Source organism: Narcine bancroftii, chromosome 9, assembly GCF_036971445.1.
Source record: "Narcine bancroftii isolate sNarBan1 chromosome 9, sNarBan1.hap1, whole genome shotgun sequence".
NCBI lineage: Eukaryota > Metazoa > Chordata > Chondrichthyes > Torpediniformes > Narcinidae > Narcine > Narcine bancroftii.
The window spans coordinates 69,846,854-69,859,848 of NC_091477.1; the positions used below are offsets into that span (position 1 = coordinate 69,846,854).

At 45.3% G+C, this 12,995-nt stretch overlaps 1 protein-coding gene across 1 annotated transcript in view; it reads right to left on the reverse strand.

Moving 5' to 3' along the window:
- LOC138743570 (cilium assembly protein DZIP1L-like) overlaps nucleotides 1-12,995 on the reverse strand; it is a 149,412-nt gene that overhangs the window by 122,832 nt on the left and 13,585 nt on the right. Inside the window, 3 exon segments of the mRNA XM_069899075.1 lie at nucleotides 878-988; nucleotides 3,910-4,071; nucleotides 10,364-10,488. Coding sequence (XP_069755176.1) covers nucleotides 878-988; nucleotides 3,910-4,071; nucleotides 10,364-10,488 — 398 coding nt within the window.

Here is a 12,995-nt window from a genome sequence, read left to right on the forward strand (position 1 = left end):
TATAACCTGTTACCAAGGTGAATAGGGGATGATGGAGAAAGAATGGAAAATTATGACAAGAGATTAAGTAGGTTAAGTGGCAGCATCAAAGGAGAAAGGCAGTTTCTTGGGACACAAAAAGTAATGCAAAAGAATGCTCTTTGCCATTTGTAAATTCCTTGTGAGAATCAAGGCTGTGTACAAAAACAGATGAAGCCAGATTCTTTTCTGATTTTGCAGATTAAGACAGAAAGCACAAAGGGTTTGGTTGTACAGTGCCAAGTTGTAGAGGATGGGAGGAAAACTAAGGAAAGGCCAATAAATTAGTGAATGCAGAACTTGCCAATATCTTCCACAACCTGAAAAGGGACAGGACATTTGAAAAGACCAAGAATAAAACACAGTACTCAGTCGTGACTCAAAACCCAGTGAAAACTCTACATACTTGGAATAGACACTGTAGACAGTCACCCAGTGGTACATCCTCCCCACCCTCACCCAGTGGCACATCCTCCCCACCATCACCCAGATACACTGACCCACTGCCACCCAGTGGTACATCCCCCCCACTGCCACCCAGTGGTACATCCCCCCACTGCCACCCAGTGGCGCACTCTCCCCACCCTCACCCAGTGGCAGATCCCCCCCCCACGCCCTCACCCAGTGGCACATCGTCCCCACCCTCACCCAGTGATGCACTATCCCCACCGTCACCCAGTGGTACATTCCCCCACCGGCACCCATTGACGCACTCTCCCCCACCGCTACCCAGTGGTACATTCCCCCACCGCCACCCAGTGGCACATCCTCCCCACCCTCACCCAGTGGCACTTCTTTCTCGTGGCACCACAGTTACAGCCTTTCCAGGGCTCTACTGCTTTCCAGTGTTCACACTTACCAGCTTCTCATGTTTCTCCCTCCACATTCTCAGTTCTTCTGTTAGATCCTTCTCATGAAATGTCTCCACTTTAGAAATCACCGGACTCCTTGATTGAATCTCCTGCAGTCTCTGCAAGTAGACAACTCTGGCTTTGAGCAGGCTGGTTGTTGTTTCCTTGTTTATCAGAGTGCCGTTTTGGCTTGGTAAGGCCAGCAACATGCGATTACAGAATAAGTGCTGGTCATCCAAGACACCAGGCTGAATTTCAGCCAGCAATTCAGAAGGAAGCAAAACACTGGTGGTCTGAGTCAACTACACTGGTCCCTGTGCTCAGCCTCCAGAATCGACATTCATTCTAGGAGCAAAACCTAATCCTACTGAAGCTAACATCACAAAGCGTCCCCAAAATTCTAGTCCTGCTCTCTTCTCACTGCAAAAGGTAGAGAAGCCTAAAGCCCGGCACCTCGAGAATTATCCCTTCCAACTAATTGCCGCTGGAAGTGCCACACTTGTGCCCACACCTCACCACCATTCGGGGTCCCAAAGAGTCCTTCCAAGTGAAACAACACTTCACTCATCAATCTCTGGGAATCATCTACTGCATCTGGTGCTTCTATTGTGGCCTTCTCTACATTGGAGAGACTGGACGCAAACTGGGAGATCGCTTCGCTGAGCACCTTCACTCTATCCACATCAATGACAGGGATCTCCCAATGGCCAACCATCTCAATTCTGCACCCCACTCCCACACGGACATGTCTGTCCATAGCCTCATCAAACCAAGACCACTCATATATTGGATGAGCAACACCTAATATTCCGTCTGAGTGCTCTCCAACCCAATGGCATTAACATCGACTTCTCTGGTTTCTGCTAAACCCACTCCCCATTCTCCCTCCCTCTGTCTTCTTTCTTCCAGCTCTCTACCCCTTTCCCTCTCCATTCTTAAAGCCATCCCCCCACCCCGTTTGCTGGTGTTCCCTCCCTCTTTTATCCACCTCCTGCCTGAGAGACTGTGCTCCTCCCCCTGCCCCTCCCCACATCATTATGTTCAGTTGCCTGCCTACATTTTGCTCTTATTTTGATGAAGGGCTCATGACCAAAACATTGGTTAATGTATCTTTATCTTTGCTACATAAAGTGCACTCAGTGTTTGAGTTGCTGAGTTTCTCCTGCATTGTGATTATACTTCAATCGCATTGTCTCCAGACTTTCATGTTTTACTTCTCTTACCTCGAGATTCACGTTGGACTTTCATTGCATCTGTACATTGTATTCATGTGTATGACAACAACCTGCATTCATTTATCTGGGCTCTCAACCTTAAACCTGCCATGTCTTGTGGGGCCTTTAAATTGGGGGAACTGGACTAGATGATCTGGCCTTGTTTCTTTAATTAATATTAATGGTTTTAATGAATTTACATCAATTAAATGTTGTTGTCAAACAGATTTATTATTTTTAAATATATAATTAGTGAAGTATTCTTTAACTGGTTTTAGAGTTGCATCTGGACAAAGATGAACAGCTTTTAGCAACATGACTCAAGGGGCCATCAGGGAAATCTAATGAAGGGGCAGTGGGATCAACCAGTTGAAGCTGTGTTGCCACTCATGGACCATTGTTCCTTGCCTGCTGCCCTGCAACAAGTCCTGCAACTTGTGGTGTCAGAGACAAATGCAGCCATGGGAACCATGCCCAGAACCATGCAGGCCAGGTCCAGCACAATCTGGATCTCCTGCTGATGAATATTCACCTCTCCCTGGTTGCAGTAGGAAACTGAGATTATAGATCACAATGGCAAACACACAGTCAATCTATATGACATGAGTGACGGGTCAAGCACTGGTTCTTCAGTCGTCACTGACTGACAGCGCAACATCCTGAAACTGGTTAATCTGATATGGTAAATACTGTACATAATAACAGTATTAGATCTGGGAGTTTCTCCAGAATTACAGAGCACCAATTGGATCACAACACTTTGAACTGAAATGCTGCCCATTTATATTCCTTGAAAGGAAACAAGCCTGTGTTGGTGCAGTTTGGTATCTTGAGGGATCTTTGACAACTCATGAAGTAAGTGGGGTGATTAGGGAAGTGGCAAGATGATCAGGTATTTAAGTATGCACTTGGCTCAGCCGCCATTCAAGAATACAGGAGCAGGGAGAGCCCACTCAAACATATGCTCCATTAAACATGAACATGGCTGATATGGCCCAGTATACCCCAGGCACATCTCCTCTGTGACCCTTACCCACAGCCCTCAATTCCCTGATTTTTTAGAAATCCATTCACCCCTTTAAGTTACCACAATGATCTCGCTTCCACAACTCTTGAGGGGAGGGGGAGGTAAAAGTTTCGATCACCCTTTCCAAGAAGATGATCCTACACACCCTCAGTTTTAAATGTCTATCCACTTATCTTGCAACTGTCCCCTCGTTCAACATTCTCTCACCAGCAGAAACATCTTCCTCACGTGACTCACAGTTAGCCCAATGCTATTGCAGCACCAGCGACCCAGGTTAAAATATCCACCACTGTCTGTAAGAAGTTTGTACGTCCTCCCTGTGTCTGTGTGGGTTTTACCCAAGTGCAGCAGTTTCCTCCCACCCTTCAAAAGATACGGTGTTGGTAGGTTAATTGGGTGGCACAGGTTTCATAGACTGAAAGGGCGTTCTACTGTGCTGTATCACAGAAAAAATCATCCATAACCCTTCCAAAATGGAAAGAATATTAATGTAATCTCTTTAGCTGCTTGGGATGAATGGGCCCTTCCACCTCTATTTGACTACAGGTTCCAATGGTCAGTGGATGCTGTTGCAGGAAAATGGTGCTGAGGTAAAAGATCAGCCATGATCTTACTGAATGGTAGGCCAGGTCTTGGGTCTAAACAGCCCACTCTTGTTTCTACTTCTTATGTTGTCCCCCAAAGCACCGCCTATACAGACCACCTGACCAAAAAGCCTTTCTCAGTGTCAGAGATCACATACTTCAATACATGATGTAGCGTCAAATGTGTCATTCTAGTTCAAAAACCCTTCACTCACTGCTTCAATGGATAGATTCTTTGATGCCATATCCTGGAACTCCATTAGAAGTTGTTGTCGCAGGCTCTCCATTTCCTGAAAGATCTTTTTCCTCTCTTCCTCCTTCCAAGTTTCAAATTCCTTCCTCAGTTCTTCCTCTCTCCTGCGGATATTTTCTGACTCCTGGTTGAGACACAGGGAACACTTGTCTATATCAACAGACTTCTGTCATGCAATGGCTAATGCAATTGGTAACTCCGATGCAGAGGACCTCCATTCTGGCATTGAGAAGCTGGACACCCCTCGAAACCAGCAGTGTCAGTGGGGAATTGTAACAACTGGAGCCCGGTGAAAAGCCATGGTCCCACAGAACAGGAATCTGGAGAAGGAAGAGGAGGAGATGTGGGTAAGGGTTGAGTCGACGATGGTGGAGGGAAAACCACATTTTGGTAAAAAGGAAGGCACCACAGATGATCTGGACTGGAAGACCTCATCTTGGGACCAGATATGATGGAGATGGTGGAATTGAGAAAAAAGGAATAGAATCCTTGCAGGAATCTGGGTGTGCAGTCGAGGTAGTTGTGAGAGTTGGTAGGTTTGTAAAAATGTCTGTGGAAAGTTTGTCTCCTGGGAGATCAAGAAAGGGAAGAATGTTGCTGGAGATGGACCAAGTGAATTTGAGGTCAGACTAAAAGTGCATAAAGTTGCCTCATCACTGGTGCATGAGGCAGCACGATGTAGTTGTCAGTGTATTGGAGGAAGAGTGGAGGAGCCTTGCCTGCGCAGGTTTGCAGTATGGATTGCTCCTCAAAGCCAACAAAAAGGCAAGCTTAGCTGGGTCTCATGCAGGTACCACGTCATTGTGAACCAAGCTTCCATAACCTTGTGCACTGCTACAGCCAGATCTCTGTGCTGGAACCTGGCATGGACCAAACTCCCCACACCCTGCTGGTCAGAGGATCAGATACAAGATACTGCAGGCCCCTAAGACAAAGTAAATGTCAACTTAGCCCGCTAGATCACAGCAATCCCACAGGCAACCCTGGGATAGCACTCCGCAACATGCCCCCGAAGCAGGGGTCACCACAACCGGCCCCCAGGTCTGGGATCACCACAAATGCATCCTAGGTTAGGGGCCAGCCACAAGAACAGGGGTCACCATGTCCAGAGCCAGAACAGCAGCCAAACAAACATTTTCAGAGAGAACACATTTTGGGAAGTGTCTCATCTGATGCTTCTTCCTGCTTCAGTTTGGCAAATACAAGTGGGAAAGATTTTTTTTAAATAAATACCAAAAGTCACACATCTCCTCCGTGGCTTACTTATAATGTTCCCTGAAATGAATACACTATTACAAAACACAAACGTACTGGAGGAACACAGCAGGTCACACAGCATCCAAAGGAAATTAAAGGTAACCAATGTTTCGGGCCTCAGCCCTTCACCAGAAACGGGTAGGGACCTGAATAAAAAGGTACAGGGAGGGGTCTCTCTCTTGCTCCAGCCTTCATCCCATTTTCACCAGCTCCCAGCCCTACACTTCCTTCTCCTATCAGACAGCTACCGTTCTTAGCCCTCTGCCCTCTCCCCATCACCTCAGTTTCTAACCTCCCACCTGTATCCACCTATTAGCACTTATCTGTTAGCCTGTGCATCTCCCCCTTTCTCTTCCTTCCTCCCCCCCCCCCCCCCCCACTCTCCTCAGTCCCCTTCCCCAAATGTTTTTATACAGGCATCTACCTGTTTTGCCACATTCCCTCAAGCCCAAAGCATCGGTTATCCCTTATTTCCTGTGGATGCTGCATGACCTGCTGAGTTTCTCCACCATGTTTCTGTATTACACTTGATGCGAGCATCTGTAGATGTTCTTGTTTAACTCTCCAGTTACATTGCCCAACAACATGGCATAAGCATTTCTTCCGCATCCTTTGCCACATGTCCTTCAAACACCAATTAGCTCCATGTGCCACACCTCCCTTGCACTGTAATCATTTCCTCTGCAATTATATTAAAGGCGTAATTTTTGTCTTTGCTCGAATTCTTAACTTCACAGGGCAGAGATGGGTCCACATGAACAACTGGACCTCAAGTCCAGTCCTCCATCAGATATCAACAACTAATTTCCAAAGCTACCTTTAGATTGGGGACCTGGGGGCTTACCTCTACAAGCTAGTAATTTAGTCTAGTTGTTTGGATGAACAATGGTCAAAGTCTTCCCTGCCAGCAGCAATGTTCACCTCTAAAAGATTTCTTGGAGACTTCTTCCTGGTACCTCAGTTGCTTTGTCACTTGGGACTATGCAGCAGAAACCTACCAGTTTGCATATAATGAAATATACCCAGCAATGAGACAAAATTCTTCCCAGTCTGACACGCAATTCCAGACAAAAACAGTGAAGAACCTCCTGATTTTGAACGCTGAAGCCATTCCATATGATTCTGGGTGATCATTCACTAAGCCCCATTCTCCCTACATTAACATCACATGCCTTTTGATCTAAACATACCTGGAAAAACTCTCACTCCAACCCAAAATGCTGACTGGCCAATTTAACGCTTGGATGCTACCTGCTGAGACCTTCCAGCAACTCATTGCTCGGTCAAGACTTAATCATCTGCAACTTCTGTGCAAGGTACTGTCCTTTGTCCAGAAGACACTCAGACCTGCCACTGTCATCTTGAGTAGAGAATTCCAAATATTAACCACAGCACTGAGAAAGAATTTCTTCTCATTTTCGAATGGCAGGTTCAAGTTCCAGAGTCTAGACACCCTAGACAGAGGAATCATCAACTCTGTTGTCCCTTCAGAAGTTTGTCTATTTCAGTGATATCACCTCCCATTATAAGAGGGAACCTAACTGAAACTGAGAGAGCCATAGACAGTGTAGAATAGGAACCTCTACTGCATGGCAGAAGTTTTGAAGAGTAGAGGGCATTGATTTAGTACAGTGAATCCCAACCAATGGGCCACACCGTGTCTCCACATGGGCCACAGAGACTTCCCAACCCACTGAGATCAGGATGGATCTGAGGTCATGTCTTGGTCTACCCAGGTGACCTTGGGGAGGAGGGGGTGCGCACAATCTGCCATTGAGGTCATCTGACCATATCTCAATATAAGCAGCTTAGCGCTCAGCACTCAGTAACAGTTCCTATCAGACCTCCACACCTCCATTCAGACTGATTCAGAAAGTGCATGTTATTCGTCTTCTTACTGCTTGTTGTTCTTCAAGAGGCTCCTGTTTAAACTGGATATAAATTATTTTTGCAAAAATTTTCAGCAAAGATTTACCCTGGACGGGATTGCGTTTACTTGACTATTGCAAGCAAATGAATAACCTTTCTTCTTCTTTGGCTTGGCTTCGCGGACGAGGATTTATGGAGGGGTAATGTCCACGTCAGCTGCAGGCTCGTTTGTGGCTGACAAGTCCGATGCGGGACAGGCAGTCACGGTTGCAGCGGTTGCAGGGGAAAATTGGATGGTTGGGGTTGGGTGTTGGGTTTTTCCTCCTTTGTCTTTTGTCAGTGAGGTGGGCTCTGTGGTCTTCTTCAAAGGAGGTTGCTGCCCGCCAAACTGTGAGGCGCCAAGATGCATGGTTTGAGGCGATATCAGCCCACTGTTGGTGGTCAATGTGGCAGGCACCAAGAGATTTCTTTAGGCAGTCCTTGTACCTCTTCTTTGGTGCACCTCTGTCACGGTGGCCAGTGGAGAGCTCGCCATATAACACGATCTTGGGAAGGCGATGGTCCTCCATTCTGGAGACGTGACCTACCCAGCGCAGTTTGATCTTCAGCAGCGTTGATTCAATGCTGTCGGCCTCTGCCATCTCGAGTACTTCGATGTCAGGGATGAAGTCACTCCAATGAATGTTGAGGATGGAGCGGAGACAACGCTGGTGGAAGCATTCTAGGAGCCGTAGGTGATGCCGGTAGAGGACCCATGATTCGGAGCCGAACAGGATTTGTGGGTATGACAACGGCTTTGTATACGCTAATCTTTGTGAGGTTTTTCAGTTGGTTGTTTTTCCAGACTCTTTTGTGTAGTCTTCCAAAGGCAAGCTTAGCTGGCCAAAGGCCTTGGCGAGTCTGTTGTCTATCTCGTTGTCGATCCTTGCATCTGATGAAATGGTGCAGCCGAGATAGGTAAACTGGTTGGCCGTTTTGAGTTTTGTGTGCCCGATGAAGATGTGGGGGGGCTGGTAGTCATGGTGGGGAGCTGGCTGATGGAGGACCTCCGTTTTCTTCAGGCTGACTTCCAGGCCAAACATTTTGGCAGTTTCCGTAAAACAGGACGTCAAGCGCTGAAGAGCTGGCTCTGAATGGGCAACTAAAGCGGCATCGTCTGCAAAGAGTAGTTCACGGACAAGTTGCTCTTGTGAGTTGGTGTGAGCTTGCAGGCGCCTCAGATTGAAAAGACTGCCATCCGTGCGGTACCGGATGTAAACAGCGTCTTCATTGTTGAGGTCTTTCATGGCTTGTTTCAGCATCATGCTGAAGAAGATTGAAAAGAGGGTTGGTGCGAGAACGCAGCCTTGCTTCACGCCATTGTTAATGGAGAAGGGTTCAGAGAGCTCATTGCTGTATCTGACCCGACCTTGTTGGTTTTCGTGCAGTTGGATAACCATGTTGAGGAACTTTGGGGGGGCATCCGAGGCGCTCTAGTATTTGCCAAAGCTCTTTCCTGCTCACGATGTCGAAGGCTTTGGTGAGGTCAACAAAGGTGATGGAGAGTCCTTTGTTTTGTTCTCTGCACTTTTCTATAGAAATAAATTAAACATAAACTAACAGACAGTGTATTTATGTAATTATTCAGAAGATGAACCCTTCGTAAATTGCAATAAAATTTGTGTTTTCTTATGTTATTTGATACCGAGTACTTTTCAGATTATCTGAAAATCAGTTAACAGAATATCTATTAGCTGAAAAAAATTTAAGTGGCGACAACATGAATAGTGTTTGTTGTTGCATTTATCTTAGTTTGTAAGCAGAAATTATGTATTTTTTGTAAGAATTAAACATTATTTCATGCTTGAAAAACCTGCCGCTGTTTTTTTGTTGTTGTTTAAGCGCCGATACAAGTATTTCGCTGATGCTACTGGGCTGCTTAAAGCCATTCCTCGATTATTCAAAAAATACGGTTAACCGAAAAGCGTCTGGTCCCAAGTTTTACAGACAATTGGAAACGTGCTGTATGCTTATCACAATTTGGATATTCATTTCTTCCAGAAATTGCTCGATTTTTAGACTTTAGGACTTGCAGAAGAGATTCAGAAGGGATCTGAAGAGGAATCTTTCCATCCAGAGAATAATTGGAATCTAGAACTCGCTGCCAGGGAAGGTGTTGGCGGCAGGTATCTCACAATGTTTAAGAATCATCAGGATAAGGCATAGAAGGTTTTAGACCGAATGTTGGTAAGTGGGATTATTGATGGTTAGAATAAACACAGTGGGGCTGAGGGGCCTGTTTCTGCGCTGTGTGACTCTATACTAGTTCAGTTAAGGATGCCTTCGCCCAGTCTTCTCATGAAATATCTAGATCCTGTCATAACATTCTCACTTCCTGCAAAGTCTGATGAGGCCCTGGGAGAGCAGATCAGAATGTCCCTGACACTACTGAAATAACTCACTCCTGGGGTGCCGCCACCACACCCAGCCTCTCTTTCCTTTCTTTTCGCCTTCTCTTTTCTTCTTTCTCTTTTTCTTTCTTTCTTGTTATCTCTACTTTTCCTTCTCTCTCTGGGGCGGTGGGGGGGGAGTGAGAGGTGGTAATGAGGGAGGGAGCAACATCATGCATAAGTAAATTACTGGAAGATATTGATATGCTCTGTTACAGTCAATGATGTGTTCTCCTGGTTTAATAATGGAAAATCAAAAAAATTTTTTTTTTTTTAAACTCATCCTGGTGTAATCTCACCCCTGGATTGGAAGATCTTGCCCATGATCTTCAAGGCTAACTTCCCCATCTTGACAACATCTTACAGGAACATAATTGAGAATGCCCTGATTGGCTGCATCATTGTGCGAAATGCATCGGATCGGAAGTCAATACAGGGGAACGTGCAAGTAGCTGAGATCACTGGGGTCTTCCTATTCTCTACTGATGACATTTACCAGGAGCATTGCTTAAATGGGCTCAAATAATTATGGACGATCCTTTCGACACACTATCTTTAACCTATTACCATCAGGAATCAAAATCAGGACTGCCAGGCTGGGAAAAAGCTTCTTCCAGCAGGCTGTGAGATTAATGCACAGTATCCTGCAATCTTGGGTTTTTTTACAAATAAAACAAGTAAATTATTCCAAAATATTTTTATATTTTGTAAAGATACAAAATAAATATATATGTGATTATTACATGCTGTGTATTGTGTGTGTATGTATTCACACTGTGGTCTGGAGAAACAGGGTTTTGTCGGTTTATGTATGTACAATCAAATGATCATAAACTTGAACTCGACTTGACAGGCACTGACCTGACATCGTCGAAGGGAATCAGCCTCACGCTCAACCTCCAGTTGTGACTGGCTGAGGCGCAACCGCTCCCTGAGCTCCTCAATCTCATCCACGATCCGTTCGGTCTGTTGCTTTGTCCTTCTCTCTGAGAGGAAATCACAGCAAAAGGTTGGACTGCATAAATTTATGGTTTATTGTCACATGCCAAGATCGCGTAGCAGGGCTAGCTACTACAGCGACCCAGGTTGGAATCACCACTGTCTGTAAGGAGTATGTACGTTCTCCTCCTGACCTGCGTGGGTTTCCTCCAGGTGCTCTGGTTTCCTCTGACATTCCAAAGACATTCGGGGCCAGTATATTAATTAGTCATATGGGTGGGTGTATTTGGGCAGTGTGAGTTTAAGGCCCAGAAAGGTCTACTCCCATGCTGTATCTCTGAATTTTGTAAAACAATAGCATTAAGTGCAGCAGAAGGTTTTTTTTTGTGGGTGCCACCCAGGCATTGCAAAAAGTCACCACACTCCGTCATCATTTTGGATTTCAAATTTCACAGGTAAATACTAAATAACAAGGTTAACCATGATGGGGTAAAAATGGGTTTCCAACATTTTAACATCACAGCTCAATCTAATTCATTCACAGGCACTTTGTTGGAAATAGGCTAGGCAAAATAGTCCATTCTGGTCGCCAGGCTACAGGAAGGATTATATAAATGATATGTGAAATGTGATGGGATATCACTACCGCCCCGCACACAGCATCTTTCAGCTACTCCTGTCGGGAAAGAGATACAGGAGTCTTTGGCTTGGCTTCGCGGACGAAGATTTATGGAGGGGGTAAAAAGTCCACGTCAGCTGCAGGCTCGTTTGTGGCTGACAAGTCCGATGCGGGACAGGCAGACACGGTTGCAGCGGTTGCAGGGGAAAATTGGTTGGTTGGAGTTGGGTGTTGGGTTTTTCCTCCTTTGCCTTTTGTCAGTGAGGTGGGCTCTGCGGTCTTCTTCAAAGGAGGTTGCTGCCCGCCAAACTGTGAGGCGCCAAGATGCACGGTTTGAGGCGTTATCAGCCCACTGGCGGTGGTCAATGTGGCAGGCACCAGGAGATTTCTTTAGGCAGTCCTTGTACCTTTTCTTTGGTGCACCTCTGTCACGGTGGCCAGTGGAGAGCTCGCCATATAACACGATCTTGGGAAGGCGATGGTCCTCCATTCTGGAGACGTGACCCATCCAGCGCAGCTGGATCTTCAGCAGCGTGGACTCGATGCTGTCGACCTCTGCCATCTCGAGTACTTCGACGTTAGGGATGAAAGCGCTCCAATGGATGTTGAGGATGGAGCGGAGACAACACTGGTGGAAGCGTTCTAGGAGCCGTAGGTGGTGCCGGTAGAGGACCCATGATTCGGAGCCGAACAGGAGTGTGGGTATGACAACGGCTCTGTATACGCTTATCTTTGTGAGGTTTTTCAGTTGGTTGTTTTTCCAGACTCTTTTGTGTAGTCTTCCAAAGGCGCTATTGAGTATCAGAGCAGGAACTACCAAGCTGAGGAACAGCTTCTTCCAACAGACAATGACACTGCTGAACGACTGATTAACTGCTCATACAAACCTTCCATAACGTTACTTTTAATATTTACCGTATATTTCGGCATGTAAGACAACCTTCAGGTCAGATGGGCCCCCATTTTCAGCTTGAATTTCATGGTTTTATCGTATATCAGGTGTATAAGATTACCCACCAAAAATGAACAGAGCTGGTGTCATGTTTGCTGAGCCAGAAGGTGGAAGTTATTATGATCAAAGCATGGGATAAAGTTAGAGACTGTAAGAAAATCTTTCAAAAAGTGCAGTTTCTCTAGTGCAATGGATGGTACAGAGGATGATTTATCGTGGGACATGGGCAACGGAGCTGAAGTCGATTCACGAAAACATTATTGTGGGGCATGGACAACAGAACTGAAGTTGACTCATCAGATTCAGACTGGGATGATGGTGCTGTAAACCGATGTGCTTGCCACGATCATTGCCTCAGACAACAAAGCTAGTGATTTTCAAGGATTTTAGATTTTTTTTAACAATAAAAAGTTGCTTAAAAAGTGGGGTCTGAATGGGTTTTGGAACCAATTGAGTGGTATTTTGCGTTGAATTTTAAAATCACGTTTTTCTATCTGGCCTGTAGGACAACCCCTGTTTTTAAACGTGTTTTTTGGGTGCTTCAGGGGTTGTCTTATATGCCAAAATATACAGTATTTATTTTAATATTTGTATATACGTACCATGCACATGTATCATTTTTCTGTATGTGTGTTAGGCCTGTATTTGCAGTGTTTTGCAGCAAGGACCGGAGAACACTGTTTTGGTGGGTTGTACTTGTACAATTGAATGATAAATAAACTTGAACTTGATATAAATTAGAGTTTATTGTCATATATACTGTATATTAGTAAAATGCATAGAAGATCTTACTTGCTGCAGACACACAGGTAGATGAGATGCACCATCACTGGTATAAATTACATTACCACAATACACAATGAGACAATAAAAGTAATATCAAAGGTAGATAAATAAATGAACACAGGTGCAATTAGTGCAATAAAAAATGTGATGCTATCCACAAAAGTGCTGGAGAAACTCAACAGGCTTCTATAAGAAGT